General features: G+C 66.7%; 3 protein-coding genes across 16 annotated transcripts in view; 2 read left to right on the top strand and 1 right to left on the bottom strand.

Annotated features, from left to right (window-relative positions):
- Positions 1-8138, top strand: part of MINK1 (misshapen like kinase 1) — a 43598-nt gene extending 35460 nt beyond the window's left edge. For 2 of the 10 annotated variants that reach the window (XM_087867505.1, XM_087867511.1), the window contains exons 13-34: positions 725-838; positions 1276-1362; positions 1543-1743; positions 1899-2072; positions 2398-2658; positions 3077-3162; positions 3319-3429; positions 3577-3686; positions 3815-3903; positions 4113-4136; positions 4258-4418; positions 4687-4789; positions 4874-5011; positions 5110-5218; positions 5420-5587; positions 5712-5855; positions 5970-6104; positions 6223-6323; positions 6408-6557; positions 6643-6802; positions 6878-7017; positions 7319-8138. In XM_087867505.1, coding sequence (XP_087723631.1) covers positions 725-838; positions 1276-1362; positions 1543-1743; positions 1899-2072; positions 2398-2658; positions 3077-3162; positions 3319-3429; positions 3577-3686; positions 3815-3903; positions 4113-4136; positions 4258-4418; positions 4687-4789; positions 4874-5011; positions 5110-5218; positions 5420-5587; positions 5712-5855; positions 5970-6104; positions 6223-6323; positions 6408-6557; positions 6643-6802; positions 6878-7017; positions 7319-7402 — 2850 coding nt within the window. In that variant the 3' untranslated portion in view covers positions 7403-8138. The remainder of the gene's footprint in view (positions 1-724; positions 839-1275; positions 1363-1542; positions 1744-1898; positions 2073-2397; positions 2659-3076; positions 3163-3318; positions 3430-3576; positions 3687-3814; positions 3904-4112; positions 4137-4257; positions 4419-4686; positions 4790-4873; positions 5012-5109; positions 5219-5419; positions 5588-5711; positions 5856-5969; positions 6105-6222; positions 6324-6407; positions 6558-6642; positions 6803-6877; positions 7018-7318) is intronic. The other 8 variants (XM_087867507.1, XM_087867508.1, XM_087867510.1 and 5 more) reach the window with 8 other exon arrangements.
- A 315-nt stretch (positions 8139-8453) lies between these two features.
- CHRNE (cholinergic receptor nicotinic epsilon subunit) lies at positions 8454-14333 on the bottom strand. 5 transcript variants are annotated; one of them, XM_087867516.1, is made up of 12 exons: positions 13907-14332; positions 12070-12212; positions 11921-11965; positions 11702-11811; positions 11437-11499; positions 11228-11328; positions 10742-10942; positions 10551-10665; positions 9277-9391; positions 9020-9206; positions 8812-8918; positions 8454-8716 (listed from the first exon to the last, which is right to left on the bottom strand). In XM_087867516.1, exons 1-12 carry the CDS (start codon positions 14085-14087, stop codon positions 8567-8569), a joined length of 1518 nt encoding a protein of 505 aa, XP_087723642.1. In that variant the 5' UTR covers positions 14088-14332; the 3' UTR covers positions 8454-8566. The 5 variants fall into 5 exon arrangements, with proteins under 5 accessions (XP_087723642.1, XP_045646680.2, XP_087723643.1 ...); XM_045790724.2 differs by having other exon boundaries at positions 11437-11592; positions 13907-14331; XM_087867517.1 differs by lacking the exon at positions 13907-14332 and adding an exon at positions 12409-12488 and having other exon boundaries at positions 11437-11592.
- Positions 9398-10561, top strand: C14H17orf107 (chromosome 14 C17orf107 homolog). Its single transcript, XM_087867518.1, has 4 exons — positions 9398-9573; positions 9688-9879; positions 9957-10235; positions 10334-10561. Exons 1-4 carry the CDS (start codon positions 9508-9510, stop codon positions 10430-10432), a joined length of 636 nt encoding a protein of 211 aa, XP_087723644.1. The 5' UTR covers positions 9398-9507; the 3' UTR covers positions 10433-10561.
- Positions 14334-15426: the final 1093 nt, after the last annotated feature.

Below are 15426 nucleotides of genomic sequence, written 5' to 3'. Positions count from 1 at the left end.
TTGGGATTTTTGTTGAAACGATTACATGATTTCAAAGTTGGCGGAGAGCCGGACTTAACAAGAAGACCGTCTAAGTGCTCGGAGATACCCCGCTGCTGTCCCCAAAGCAGCCCCTGAGCCAAGGCGCTGCGCTAGCCGGGCCCAGAGGGTCGCACCGATTCCCGGCAGCGGACGGAGAGAACGCCGTGTGCCGCGGGGTCCCCCTCGCAGGGACGGGCAGGGCACCGGGAGCTCCCGGGCTGGAGGGGCCCCTCGGGCGGCCTCCCCTCTAGTTTGGACACACCTGGCCGCACCCGCGCGGCCGCCCTGGGCCCCGCGCTTCTGCACGGGGGCCTGCCGCCCCCTTGTGGCCAGAGCCTGTCCCTGCGGCCCACTCCACGTCACTCCCGGCCGGGGTGGGTGTTCGGGGCCAGGGGCTGGGCGTCTAGCTATCGGGCACTTTGCTGCCGTGGCTTGGCTGGATTAGTGGAGGGGTGGACAGAGAAGGCTTCCGAGGCTGCCCTCCGGGGGCAGCAGCCGCCGCCGGGACCCCCATGGCTCTGGGGCAGGGAGGCTTGCAGGAGCAGGCGGGAGTCGCCCCGTCCCCCAGCAGTCCCAGTGAGAAGACGTGTCCGCACTGTCCAGTAGGGGTCCCCTTCCCAGCGGGCGCCAGCAGCAGGCCGGGCACCCCGTTCTGGGGCTGAGGGTCCAGGGCAGGCGTGAAAGCACGTGTTCCCACCCCCAGCAACAGCGGCGGGAGCGGGAGCAGCGGAAGCAGCAGGAGAAGGAGCAGCAGCGGCGGGAGGACATGCAGGCCCTGCGGCGGGAGGAGGAGAGGCGGCAGGCTGAGCGGGAGCAGGTACAGCGCCCCCAGCGCACACCGGACTCACCCCTTCCCTGCCCGCCTCCCCTCTGCTCCTGCTGCCTGCCTCCCCTGCGCCCGAAGCCCTTCCCCTTCTTTCCCGTCCCCTAGATTCCCCCTATCTTTTCCAGCTTCACTCTCTCTCTGTTTTCTCCCACCCTTCAACCCCCACCCTGGCTCCTGTCCTCCTCCTGTCTCTGTGCCTTCATTCCCCATCTCTCTGCCCCGTCCTTGACTCCTCACCCCTGCACCTGCCTTCGCCGGCGCTCCACCGGGCTTCCTCCTCATCGCCTGCCCTCCCGGGGCTCATCCCACCCCATCTGTCCTCTGATTCTGCCCGCTCTCCTCCTCATCCTCACCCCACCGATCCCGTCCTGCAATGCTGCCCCCCCCCGCCTCTCCCTCTCCCCTGCCCTGTGCCCCCCGCCCCCCAGGACTATATCCGTCACAGGCTGGAGGAAGAGCAGCGACAGCTCGAGATCCTCCAGCAACAGCTGCTCCAGGAACAGGCCCTGCTGCTGGTAACGGGGTCCCCGGTCCCTCTGGGAGGACGCGGAGGCAGGGCCTCCGTGCCGGAGTGGGATGGGGACACTTCAGGTGCCAGGGGAAGACCCCTCCCGTCCGGGCAGCTGGAGAAAGGGCCTGCCTGCGCCCGCCCCGGGCCGCGCCCCGCTGAGCCCGCCCCCCTCCCTTGGGCCCAGGAGTACAAGCGGAAGCAGCTGGAAGAGCAGCGGCAGTCAGAGCGGCTCCAGAGGCAGCTGCAGCAGGAGCACGCCTACCTCAAGTCCCTCCAGCAGCAGCAGCAGCTGCAGAAGCAGCAGGGCCCGCCCGGGGACCGGAAGCCGCTGTATCACTACGGCCGCGGCGTCAGTCCCGCCGACAAGCCGGCCTGGGCCCGAGAGGTACTGCCGCTGGCCTCGCCACCGCTGCGGGGGGGCGGCCGGGGGGACGTACTGCTGGGCACGGGCCATAGGGCCAGAGCGGTGCGATGAGGGGGGGCTGTGTTTTGAAGACGGCGAAGCAAAGCTGGCCCGTCAGGCATCCTTCCACGCCACAGGTCGAGGAGAGAACGAGGATGAACAAGCAGCAGAACTCCCCCTTGGCCAAGACCAAGCCCAGCAGCACAGGGCCTGAGCCCCCACTCCCCCAGGCCTCCCCCGGGCCCCCGGGGCCCCTTTCCCAAACTCCTCCTATGCAGAGGCCGGTGGAGCCCCAGGAGGGACCGCACAAGGTGAGCCTCTCCCCGTTCCCAAGTTAACGCACGGACAGGGGAGTCTCTCTCTGCACAGCCGCGGCACAGCCATGTGCACGCGCACGCGCACCCTGAGCAGGGGTCGTGGATCTCGGGGTATGGGGGCAAAGACGGCCACTTGTCTGTCGCTGCGTGAGTCTGGTCTTGTCCCACCTGTTCCGGGACTTCCAGAGCTCCTCTCCTCCGACGGACAGTTGGAAGCCAGAGGCTTTCCTCACCCCTTCCTCCCAGCCCAGGCCCCCCGCTCCCGGGTGGGGATGCGCCACAGAGCGGGCAGCCCACCCTCCCTGGTCTTTCCCTGCAGAGCCTGGTGGCGCACCGGGTCCCACTGAAGCCATATGCAGCGCCTGTACCCCGATCCCAGTCCCTGCAGGACCAGCCCACCCGGAACCTGGCTGCCTTCCCAGCCTCCCACGAGCCTGACCCTGCCGTCCCCACGCCCACTGCCACGCCCGGCGCCCGAGGAGCCGTCGTCCGCCAGAATTCAGATCCCACCTCCGAAGGGCCTGGCCCCAGCCCGAACCCCCCAGCCTGGGTCCGGCCCGACCCTGAGGCCCCACCCAAGGTAAGGGCCGTGCTATGGGACCAGGAGAGAGCAAGGGAACAGAAAGAGGAGGAGCTGTGGGGAACGGGCAAGGTGGAGGCAGTTCAGGGCTGGAAGGGAAGGGCCAGACGCCTGCCCTGGGCCCTGGGCCTCGGGTACAGGTGGGACGGCGGGCTGCCTGCTCTGGGACTGCGTCCCTGCTCCCGGGGCTGAGGGAGGGAACGGAAGCATGCCCAGGGTGTTTGGGGAGCCTCGGGGGCAGACTGGCTGGGCCGCAGTCCCCGCTTCATGATTGTGAAAAATTCGTGAGCTTCCATGAGCTCGGTTTGCGTGTCCGGGAAAGCCGGGGAGAACACCTATCAGGGACCAGGCGAGGACCCATTTGAGGAGTGGCCACCAGGCCGCAGGCACGACAGGCTGATCCCCCCTCCTCCTTCAGGTGCCTCAGAGGACCTCCTCCATCGCCACCGCCCTCAACACCAGTGGGGCTGGAGGGGCCCGGCCCGCTCAGGCTGTCCGCGCCAGGTAGCACCCTGGTGGGGTTGCATGGGGACCCGGGCGGGGGTGCTGGGGGGGGCACAGGGAGGTTGCCAGGTTACCCGCTGAGGGGTGGGCAAGCCCCACCTCGTCACCTCAGCACCCCTGCCCCGCCCCCCCGGCACCCCTGTGCTCCCTCCACAGACCTCGCAGCAACTCCGCCTGGCAAATCTATCTGCAAAGGCGGGCAGAGCGGGGCACCCCCAAGCCTCCAGGGCCCCCCGCTCAGTCCCCTGGCCCGCCCAACGCCTGTAGGTAATGGAGTTGCCTCCCCATTGCCTCCCACCCTCACTTCTGCCACGGGCTCCCCCCCCCCCCAGGTGGTGGTTCCCCTCTCTGCGCTGCAGCTCCATGCTGGAGTGGGGGCACCGGCCTCCCTGACCTGCCTCTGCCCTCCCACAGCAACCCCGACCTCAGGAGGAGCGACCCTGGCTGGGAGCGCCCTGAAGGTGCCCTCCCGTCCCACGGGCACCTCCCGCAGGCCGGCTCACTGGAGCGGAACCGCGTGGGAGGTAGGCAGGCCTGCTCTGGGATGCTGCCTTGGGGCCAGGTCGGGGACGGTTGGCTGTGGAGCTCCAGGGTCACTGAGGGTGGTGACCAGGTGTCCATGACCTCCCTTCTCCTACCCTGCCTGACCCAGCCTCCTCCAAACTGGAGAGCTCACCCGTGCTCTCCCCCGGGAACAAAGCCAAGCCTGAGGACCACCGTTCGCGGCCAGGCCGGCCCGCAGTAAGTCACCGGTGGCAGCTGTGGCCGCATCTGCTCCCGGGGCAAGGGGGGGGGCTTGGGGCCTCGGAGCCCCCAGGAGCCTGGTGCTGGAGCTGGGCCCTCTAGAACCTCGTGCAAAGGGGCTGCGGGCTGCACTTCTCGGCTCCTGACCTGTCTTCACCTCTTTCCTGCTCTCCTGGCTGCTTTTCCATCCCTGCGGCCTCTCCCAGAGCTATAAGCGCGCCATCGGTGAGGTCAGTGAGAAGGCCTGCTTGGGAGCCCCCTGTTGCCTGCCCCTTCTCCTTCTGGCTCCCTTTGTACCCGCTTCCTCCCTCCCCACTCTCCCCTCCTCATTCATCCCCCCCCACCCTCCAGGATTTTGTGCTGTTGAAAGAGCGAGCCCTGGACGAGGCCCCGCGGCCTCCCAAGAAGGCCATGGACTACTCGTCCTCCAGCGAGGAGGTGGAAAGCAGTGAGGATGAGGAGGAGAGCAACGGCGAGCCCTCCGAGGGGAGCAGAGATACCCCCGGAGCCCGGTATGGGGGTGCCCTGGGGAAGGGCAGGCTTTCCCTCTCCTAGCTGGGGGACCCTGGCTATCACTGCTGGTCAGGTTCCCCTTCCCTTCTCTAGAGCACGGGGTCCGGGCTGGTGTCCCCGGGCCTCCCCCAGGAGCCAGCACACGGCACCCCTCCCCCCACAGCGGGGCAGCGTCCAGTGGAGGGGAGAGCACTGGTCCTCCCTCTCCGTCTGCGCCCCTCGGTGGGCGGGACCTGGGGCTGACAGCCGTCTTCTCTCCCACGGCAGTGACGGAGACACGGACAGCGTCAGCACCATGGTGGTCCACGACGTGGAGGAGATAGCCGGCACCCAGACCCCCTATGGGGGCGGCACCATGGTGGTCCAGCGCGTGAGTGCGCCCCCACCTTCTTCCGAGCTCCTGCTGTGCCCCGTCCTCCACGCTGGCACTGGCTGCCTTTCCTCTGTCCTTTAGACCCCGGAAGAGGAGCGCAGCCTGCTACACGCGGACAGCAACGGCTACACCAACCTTCCAGACGTCGTCCAGCCCAGCCACTCGCCCACCGAGAGTGGCAAAGGCCAGAGCCCCCCCTCGAAGGACGGCGGCAGCGACGTAAGTGGGCACATGTGGCCCCGAGCTGTGGGGCAGCGGGCAGGGGTGCCAGGGGCCTGGGTCTCGAGTATTCGCCTGATCGCTGCCCGCTCCCGCAGTACCAGTCTCGTGGGCTGGTGAAGGCCCCTGGCAAGAGCTCATTCACGATGTTTGTGGACCTGGGGCTCTACCAGCCCGGAGGCAGCGGGGACACTATCCCCATCACAGGTGAGGGCCACGGAGGCAGAAAAGGCACCTGAGGCTGGGGTTTTTGCCCCGTGTCCACCCCTCCCTGCACCTCCTCCTTTCTCTACCCTCCTCCTGTCATGCTGAGTACTCAGAGGCACCCTCCACCAACTGCAGGGGTGGGGGTGAGGAGGGGTGGGGGAGAGGGCTGCAGCTCTCCTCTCCCTGCTCTCTTTCCCGCAGCCCTGGTTGGGGGAGAGGGCGGCCGGCTGGACCAGCTCCAGTACGACGTGCGGAAAGGCTCCGTGGTCAACGTGAACCCCACCAACACCCGCGCCCACAGCGAGACCCCCGAGATTCGGAAGTACAAGAAGCGGTTCAATTCAGAGATTCTCTGTGCGGCCCTCTGGGGTGAGCCTGGCGCCGCGGCGGGGGTGCGAGGGGAGGAGCGGGGTGTGGTGTGCCCTGTGCTCCCGGTCAGGCGGGGGCGGGCTGCGGGGACCGGGCTGGGTGACCTGGCCGCCTCCTGCTGCAGGCGTCAACTTGCTGGTGGGCACGGAGAACGGCCTGATGCTGCTGGATCGAAGCGGGCAGGGCAAGGTGTACGGGCTCATCGGGCGGCGGCGCTTCCAGCAGATGGACGTGCTGGAGGGGCTCAACTTGCTCATCACCATCTCAGGTACGCGGGGGGCGGGGCGGCCCGGGAGGAGGCGGGGCTGCGGACCACGGAGGGCGGAGGCGGGCGGGAGGCCGGGGCGGACCTCCAGTGAGGGTCTGTGTGTCCGGCCCGCAGGGAAAAGGAACAAATTACGGGTGTATTACCTGTCTTGGCTCCGGAACAAGATTCTGCACAATGACCCGGAAGTGGAGAAGAAGCAGGGCTGGACCACCGTGGGGGACATGGAGGGCTGCGGGCACTACCGCGTGGGTGAGAGGAGGTCACTGCAGGGGGTCTGGGCTGCAGGGCTGAGCCTCGGAGCCAGAGGCTGGGCGACGGGGATTGGCGCTCGGTGACACGCTTGTGCCCCCCCCCCTCGCGCCCCCAGTGAAATACGAGCGCATTAAGTTCCTGGTCATCGCCCTGAAGAGCTCCGTGGAGGTGTACGCCTGGGCCCCCAAGCCCTACCACAAGTTCATGGCCTTCAAGGTAGCCCCAGCTGCAGCCCCCCACCTGCCCAGCGCCGGCCCAGCAACCCCGGCCGCGTCCCCTGAGCCCCTCTCCCCTCCGCAGTCCTTCGCCGACCTCCCTCACCGCCCTCTGCTGGTCGACCTGACAGTGGAGGAGGGTCAGCGGCTCAAGGTCATCTACGGCTCCAGCGCCGGCTTCCACGCTGTGGACGTGGACTCGGGGAACAGCTACGACATCTACATCCCCGTGCACGTAAGCTGGGCGGGGCTTCGGGCGGAGCGCGGCCACCAGCCCCGGGGTCTGGGTGCCGGCCTGCAGCCCGCCCTCTCGTCCCCAGATCCAGAGCCAGATCACGCCCCACGCCATCATCTTCCTCCCCAACACCGACGGCATGGAGATGCTGCTGTGCTACGAGGACGAGGGCGTCTACGTCAACACCTACGGGCGGATCATTAAGGATGTGGTGCTGCAGTGGGGAGAGATGCCCACCTCTGTGGGTGAGTGAGGCGCCCGCCCCCTCGCCGCCGCCGGAGCTGCAGCCCGCTCACGGCCCCCCTCCCCTTCTCCCCCAGCCTACATCTGCTCCAACCAGATCATGGGCTGGGGCGAGAAAGCCATTGAGATCCGCTCAGTGGAGACAGGCCACCTGGACGGCGTCTTCATGCACAAACGGGCCCAGAGGCTCAAGTTCCTGTGCGAGCGGAACGACAAGGTGGGGAGGCCCCTGTCCTGCCCGGGGCTGGCTCCGTGGCCCTAGGTCCCCTGATGGATGGGGGGGGGGAGGGGGTCCTGGGGGCACAGCCTGCCCTTCCTTCACCTTCAGTCTGAGACACCCCACCCCCCGACTGCACCTGGAGGTCTGTGGCTGCCCTCTCCCCAAGCATCTCTGCCCCTGGGGTGGGGGGCGCTCTAAGAAACACATTCTGCAGTTTCTAGCTCTTCCCTCTCTCACGTTCCCAGTTAACCCAGACCCCCCCCGCCCCCCCTCGGTGATGTCCTCTTCTACCCCACAGGTGTTTTTCGCCTCGGTCCGCTCTGGGGGTAGCAGTCAAGTGTACTTCATGACGCTGAACCGTAACTGCATCATGAACTGGTGATGGGACAGCCGCCCCACAGCCAGACCCCCCCCCCCCAGGCCGCCCTTTTCTCCCCTCCCTGGGCTTTTGCTTTGACTGGTTTGATTCACTGGAGCCTGCTGGGAACGTGACCTCTGACCCCGATGCTTTCGTGATCACGTGACCATCCTGTTTCCCCCCCCCCCCCAATACGTTCTCTCCCCAAAACTGTGCCTGTCCCAATTCCAGGGAGAGGCACAGCATCCCCTTACCAGGAATCAAGAGGGCCGAGCCCCACCCCTCTTTTCTCCACTTCAGAGGAGAGTGCTTGGGGCGTGGACCCCGTACCCCACTGCTGCTGACCAGGCAGGGCCCTGGGCCCCTTCATTTGCACGTCAGGGGAGCCGGCTCCCCCCTTGAATGTACCAGACCCCGGGGGGGGGGTCACTGGGCCCTAGGTTTCAGGGGGGTCGCCCGCCACTCCAGGGGCAGGGACCATTTCCTCATTTTCTGAAAGCACTTTAATGATTCCCCTCCCCCCAAACCCCAGGGAATGGAGGGGGGACCCCGCCAGCCAAAACATTTCTCCCTTTCCAACCCCATTTCTTTCTAGCCTCTGTCCTTCCCTGGTGGAGGGAGGGAGCAAGGAGCTCCCGGTCCCCACCCCCGGCACCCCCTTGCTTGCCTCTGTATATAGTGTGAGCAGCAAGTAGCCCCGCTCCTCCTCAATGTAGTGGCCTTGGAGATTCCGTTTGTTAATAAAGACAATTCAACCAGCTCCTACCATCTCGGGCCCTGTTTTACTGTTTTCTTTGCCAGGCCTGGATACCAGCCAGGGTGAGCCAGCAGGGCTGGGAGGGAGGAGGCGGCCAAGGCGGCCTAATCCCCGTGGGCTTGCGAGGACCTTCACTGAGAGCGAGAAGACGAAGCAGCTCCTAGGGCTAGAGGGTCACGTGGGCCTGGGGCCTCAGGAGCTGGGTGCGTGGGCAGGGCTGGATGGAGGGGTGAGGGCTGGTTTCTGGGGGACCGTCCTCGGCTTCTGATCCCGCCCGGCGGCCAGACCTACGCGTGTGCGCGCGCGCACAGCTCTTGGGAGGTTGGCAAAGTGGATTTATTACTGAGGTGGGTAAAGGGTCACGATACAGCAGAGCCCAGCAGAGGGCTTTTCAAAACCGGTTTCCTCCCGGAAGTTGGGTGGGGAGCCGGCTACATACACGGAGGGTAGGGCAGTTCGGGCACCTGGTTGAAGTAGCCCCCGAGGAAGATGAGGCTGGACCCCACGCCGAAGAGCCCCAGGGCGGCCCAGAAGCAGATGTTGTCCAGGGCCTTCCCCATGCGCACCCAGTCGGACACCTCCTGGGGAGGGGGCAGACACAAGCTGCGGCTCCCGCGGCGCCAGGGCCTGGAGCCTCCAGGTGACCACCCGCCACCCTCCCCCTGGCCTGTCCCACCTCACCGGAGGCCTCCCGCTCCCGCGTGCTCTCGGCCACAAAGTTCACGGCATCCACGCAGCAGCGGACCTCGGGGGCGGCGGAGCCCAGGCTCTGGCAGAGGGCAGCTAGTGGGCCGCCCGGGAGGGGAGGATCAGCGGGGAACCCGCCCCGCCCCGCCTCCGCCGGTGCCAGCCAGCCCGCCATCCGCCCGGGCCCCCCTGCTCACCAGTCCAGACCCCATGTCGGTGCCTCTGTCCCTCAAACACGAGCTCGCTCCGCGGCTTTTTCAGTATCAGCTCCTCAGCGCGGAGCAGCAGGCCCACAGAGGACGCGCGCCGGGGCGGTGAGGTGGTCCGGGGAGCCTCGGGGGGCGCGCCCGAGCCCAGCAGCCGCGGCAGCAGCTCCAGCAGGACCTGGCGGCAGGGCGGGGCGAGCTCGAGTCCCCGCCCACCCAGCGCCTCGCCCCGCCCACCCGGCGCTTACGTGGCGCAGCCGAGGGGATATGGTGTGTGTGGTGGGCGTCCGCAGAGACACGTTGAGCACGACGACGCAGTTCATGACGATGATCGTGGCAACCACCATGACGAAGATGAGGTACCTGCGGGGCCCGCCACACGTGACCTCACAAACGACCCTCCCCGACGGCAAGGCGGCTCCTCCCCAGAGGGCCAGAAGGCGCGAGAAGCTCCGGTGCCCCCTTTTCCGCCGGCGGCCATGAAGGGGACCCCCAGCTCCCTGGAAACCCTGCTGTGGGTCTACCACTTCCACAGCTCCACGGAGGTGAGGCTACGCCAGAGGCCCCGCCAGGGCGGGAGGCCCCGCCAGGGCGGGCGGCCCCGTGAGATCTGTCTGCCCCGTGACCCGACGGCCCCGCCACCCCTGCTCCTTGTCCAGGTGGCCCTGCAGCCCCCACTCCTGTCCTCCCTGGAACTCGCTGTGGCCGCAGCCCACGAGTATCTGGAGCAGAGGTTCCGAGAGCTCGAGTCCCGGGATCCGCAGGGGCCGCCCGCCCCGAAGCCCACCCTGGGGCTGGTGCTGAGAGAGGCCGTGGCCAGCGTCGTGAGCTTCGGTGCCACCGTGTTCGAGGTGGGGCGCAGGGGGCTGCGGGGAAGGGGGGGCAGAGACCCCTGCATCCCCACCAACTCCTCCATGCCCCACCGCAGATCTCAGCCCTGTGGCTGCAGCAGGAGGTGCGGGGACTGGACAGCGGCGCCGGCAGCCCGAGCCCAGCCTCAGGCGCCGGGGACCCGGGCGGAGCGCTGGCCCGAGTAGCCCAGGCCGCGGGGCAGGGGGCTCGGCAAGCGGGGGCTGCGGCGGGCGCAGGTGCCCGGCTGGTGCTGCAGGGGGCGTGGCTGTGCCTGTGCGGGCGGGGCCTGCAGGGGTCCGCCTCCCTCCTGCAGCAGTGGAGGCGCCAGCTAGGCCTCGGAACTGCTGGGGGACCGGTGAGTTCAGGACGGAGATGGATGGAGGGGAGAGGAGTTGGGGGCCGGAGGCGGCGGGGCTCGGGGGGGGGGGCACTGAGCCGGCCCGCCCCCGGCAGAGATACTCAGGGGACCTCAAGGTGGCGTCCAGCAGCAGCGCGGAGGACGGCGTACCCGAGAACCCACCGCCGTCCCAGATCCTCCCCACGCTCGAATAAAGCCCAGGTGGGCCCGGAAGGCGGAGCTGCTCCCGTGTCATGTGGCCCTGGCCCCGCCCCCGTGCTCGCCCGGCCCCGCCCACACGCGTGGGTCCCCTCCGGGACCCTCCGCCGTCACCTGCCCAGCATCGGCACGCTCAGCGACGTCTCGGGGATTTTCTGCGCAATCAGGAACAGGAAGACGGTCTGGGCGAGCAGGACGTTGATGGAGACGGTGCACTTCTGGCCGCCGGCTGGAGGGAGCGCCCGGTGAGAGCAGGCCCCGCCGCCCACAGCGCGCCCGGGGTGGGGGTCCGGGTCGCCCCTTACCCTGCGCCGGCAGGAAGTAGGCGAGCAGCACCAGGCCCGAGATGAGCACGCAGGGCACGATGATGTTGATGACGTAGAAGAGCGGCTTCCGGCGAATGATGAGTGTGTAGATGACGTCGACGACCCCCGGGCCGCCAGCGGAGGCGCGGTCGGGGCGACGGATCAGGCCGGGGCAGAAGTCGATGGCCCACTCGCCGTTCTCTGCGGGGCGGGAGGCGCGGTCAGCCGGCCCCCGGGCCGCACACCTGGGGCTCCGGGCGGAGGAGCGGGTGTGGCCGGCCCGCCCCTGCTGGTGGGGCCGCAGGGGGTCTGGGCCGTCGGGGCGAAGGTGGTTCCGGCGCGACCGTCGAGAGTGCTTTCGGGGGAGGGGCAAGGTCGAGGCCAGCTGCAGGAGTCCAGCCCTGGCCTCGATGGTCTCGGGCCACGGCGAGTCCCCACCCTGGACCCCGTCTCGGGGCGGGTTCTTGGAGCAGGAGGAGGCCTCACCAGTGTAGGCCTCGGTGTCGATTTCGATCTTGCTGATGGTCTCGCCTGCGTCGTCCACGGCGAAGACGAAGTCCACCTCTTCGGCACTGTAGGTCTGCGAGCTGCAGGGCAGGGCCGGTCGGCACCGGGGAAGCTCGGACCCGGCCTCGGCTCCGCCCCCGGTGCCGGTGCCGGCCCCCCCGCCCCCGCCTCTGAGCCGCTCATCCCACCGGAAGACCAGCGAGCAGTTCTGCCAGTCGAAGGGGAAGTAGGTGACCTCGACGGCGCAGGTGCTGCGGTAGATGGCGGGGGGCAGCCAGCTCACGTAGCCACCCTCGTAGACCAGCACGTTGGCGTCGTAGGCCACGCCGAACTGGCCGTCAATGCTGCGGGTCCCGAGAGAGACGGCGTCCGCCCGAGCCCGCGACCCCCTCGCCCTCCGAGCAAGCCCTGCCCCCTCCAGGTGCAGCTCCGCCCCCGGCCGCCCGTGCTCACTTGTTTTCCAGCACGATCTCCGGGAGCCAGACGAGTTCCGAAGGCACCCGCAGGGTCTCCACGCCCCCGAAGTCGTCCTTGCTGTAGTTGAGTCGGTAATCCTGCCAGTCCTAAGGAGTGGGGACGGACTGGCGAGTGCCCTGCGTCCCCCACCTGGTGCCCCCCCAGGAGACGGAGAAGGAGGCCAAGTCCTCACGCTGTTCCCCAGATTTGACTCACGATTCCAATCCAGACGCTGGTGGTGAGGGTCTCCTCTTTCTCGTTCTGCAGACGGTGCGGGGGGGGGGGGGATGTCAGGATGCTCCAAGTGGGATTCCACAGCCAGGAGTGGAATTTCAGGCTCCGGGCTAGGGGTGGGGGTATCTTACTAGGGAGATGAGGTTGGTCAGGGTGACCTTGAGGGTGATGGTGACCGTCTCTTCAGGCTCCTTCACTGGCCGGCGCTCTGGGTCGTAGTCGTCGAAGAGATGGTGGTAAAGACGCAGCTCCTCGTTCTTCGCCTCACCTCCACCTGGGGATGGGGTCAAGCGGTGGGCTCGCTGCAGAGGAGGGGCGGGGGGGGCCTCTCCGCTGCTCTGGGTCCCCGCAGGGCTCTGCTGTGTGCTTTCCCCCCGTCTCCTGACCCAGACCCCGAGCCTGCTTCTCTCGTCTTTGCCCCGTCGCTGGGCGTCAGTGTCCCCGTGCGTGGGCCCGACCCCTGCCCCTACCGAGGAGCTGCAAGACGAGGAGTGCACCCAGCAGAGCCCCTGCCATCCCGCTGTCTGCTCCTGGGGTTATTCTGAGCTCTGGCAGGCTTTAGGGGGGCAGGCCAGGGTGTGGGAGGGAGGGGGGAGGGGTGTTAGTTCCGGCCTGAGTTAGGGGACTGTCACCTAATCCTCTCCGCACCGCTACCGCAACCAGAGACGTCTTGGCTGCTCCCACAGGCAGCTGCTCCGTCCCGGCATCCTTTGCCTGCTGTTTGGCTCGCAGACCCGACCCCCTTATGACCAGAGCCAGCCAGGTGCAGGTCCTTGAAGAGCACCTGGAACCACAAGCCTGGCAGTGGGGGATGGGGTAGCCCTGCTCTGAACATGTGCTGGTGTCCCTCGAGTAAGCCGCCCTGTGCAGGTGACATCCCTTGCCTTCTGTCACTCACGTGGGACGCGTTATCACCACCCCGGCCCGGCCAAGGTCACGGCAATGTAGTTTCTGCCGGCAGAGTCTGGCAAAGTCTCCACAAAGACCTGGTAGCAAGACCGGCAGCCGCCGGGGATTACCCGGCAGGAAAGGACCACCTGGCGAAGCAGACCTCGCGCCAATAGGGCCCGCCTCCTCCCACAACCTGTCTCAGGTGGGCCCACCCGCAGCCCCTCCCGGCACCTGCCGCACACGCCCGTTTCTCCTGGCCTCCCTGCTGCCACCTCGTGGCCACACGTGGTAATACCGCCTTCCCGCCCCAAGCACACCTGAACGGATTTTTTTTAACCTTAAAGTCTCCTTGGACCACCCGAATCGATCACCTGAGGTGCTTGCTTAAAATCCCTACTCCTAGGTTCCAACCCCCAAGAACCCTGAGTTAAGAGGATGCCAGGGATGGGGTGCCAGGAATCTGGGTTTTCCTTAAGAAGCTATCCGTGTGGGGCGCCTGGGTGGCACACGGTTAAGCGTCTGCCTTCGGCTCAGGGCGTGATCCCGGCGTTATGGGATCGAGCCCCACATCGGGCTCCTCCTCTAGGAGCCTGCTTCTTCCTCTCCCACTCCCCCTGCTTGTGTTCCCTCTCTCGCTGGCTGTCTCTATCTCTGTCAAATAAATAAAATCTTAAAAAAAAACAAAAAAACGAAGCTATCCGTGTTTGCTCCTGCGGTGGGAGGTTCTGGACTAAGCACTTCCTGCTCCTTTGCCCATCGTGTCTTCACACGAATCTGGGAGGCGGTTACCATTGTCCCAAAAGTATGAAAGAGGACCCTGGTCAGGTCCACGGCCACGCAAGCACGTGGGCAGTGAAGCACGAGATTCAGCGATCAGCTTTACTGATCACCTGCACCTGGGTTCCTTTTACGCTTTACAAAACACTTTCATGTCCATCCTTTTGGGGTGTCCTTCCTCTACCTGTGAGGCCCCTCGTCCTCGCCCCCGGGTTACAAGCAAGGACCCCGAAGGCCAGAGGGTCCACACAGCTTGTCCATGTCCCAGGCGTCCTGGAAGCCACTCCCCCCACAGCTAACCTGCTCTTCCAGTCCACACTCTGCCCTGCAGCCCAGCCGAGCGGATCCCTGGGGCCCAGCTCATCTCCGTGCCCGCGGCTGATGGGGGAACTGGCTCCGATTCGTGCTGCGGCCCATTCCGTGGTTCCTGGGTCAGGGCCCGGGCCAAGGGTTCTGGCAAATGCAGGGATTTATCTGACATGAATGGGCCCTCCAAGGTCCCTGCCCTGGCCCAGCCGCTCGGATTCTAGAGCTGAATAAGCCCCGTGGCCTCCAGCAGGAGGCAGCGGCCCTCAGTGACGGCCGCGCGGTCAGAGGGGAGCTGGGGGCACCATGTCGCCGGGCTTCCCTGTGTTACAAGAAACAGCTGCACAGCCCAGGTGTCCTGTTGGCTTCCGCGGGGACTAGACACACGGGATCCGCGTCGGAGGCCAAGGCGGCTCCAGGGACCGCCCCTCCCGCCTTTCCCACCCCCTCTGGCTCCTGGCCAGCCTGCTTTGCTCTCTCCTGTGTAAGCCCCTCTGCGGTCTGGGTTCGGCTTTCTCGCGGTGGCTGCCCTCTTCGGGGGCAAAGTTTGGTCTTTGTTCCCACTGCCCCTACCCCTGCCCGATGCCCTAAGGCTCCAGCTGCAGGCCAGGAACGAGCCTGGGGTTGGCTTGAGACCGTCCAGGGTGGGCAGAGCTGGGGGCCGGGTGGAGAGCTGAGCCTGTCTTCCCCCAGGTTTGCTCGGGATGACAACTGCCCGAGGTGCCAAGCTTCCTGCTCAGTGCGTGGGGTCAGGCACCTGACTCAGGCTTTGTGTTTCTATCATGAACACCCCACAAAACTGACACTTTTGTTCCTCGGGACGCCTTGGCTTCCAAGCTGGACCCAAAGATCTCTGCCTAAGAGGCAGCGACTCCCTTTGCCGGCTTGGAGCAGTCGCCTCCCCCCCTCCATAGCCCTGCTGGATTCAGAGCCCTGGGTCCCCTCACAGTTCAGATACCCCAAGCTGGTCTGATGAGGCCCCCTCTGCACACAACAGAAAGAGCCCCCCTTCCTCCTGTCAACAGGGGGAGAGGGTTCAGCTGAGCCAGGACGGTGTCTAGCCAACCCTGGTTCCTAGACCGTCCCCCTTGCTAGCACCCACCTTCTCTGATCGCTGAGACCTTGCCGGTTTACCGTGTTCAGGGCACAAAGCCCAGAGCCTCGCACATCAGAGGCGCTCGGAAAACACTGAAAGATAAGTCAGCACAAACGGAGGAACGTCTTCCCAGCGCTGTCCCTTCTTCTCCAACCAGGGGACCCCAAAGGACCTACCAGGTACCTAGCGACGCCCACCCTCTGGCCAGGGTTGATGGGTCCAGAGGAGGACACCGGCTCAAGCCTGGGCCGAGGAATGTCCTTCCCTGACAATGTTGTCCGGCAACAACTCAGGAAGTGGGGTGCGCTCTCCTGGGGGCACAGGACGGCGCTTACACATGGGGGCACAGGGCAGCTGGTCGCCACGCAGGGAGAGACAACGCACTAGGGACACACGCAGATGACAGAGGGCCTTGGGC

The sequence above is a fragment of the Ursus americanus genome, chromosome 14, assembly GCF_024610735.1.
Source record: "Ursus americanus isolate L20-20 chromosome 14, mUrsAme1.1.p, whole genome shotgun sequence".
Classification (NCBI taxonomy): domain Eukaryota; kingdom Metazoa; phylum Chordata; class Mammalia; order Carnivora; family Ursidae; genus Ursus; species Ursus americanus.
The sequence above is the reverse complement of the archived record's forward strand: the minus strand, read 5'-3'. Positions and strand labels throughout refer to the sequence as shown.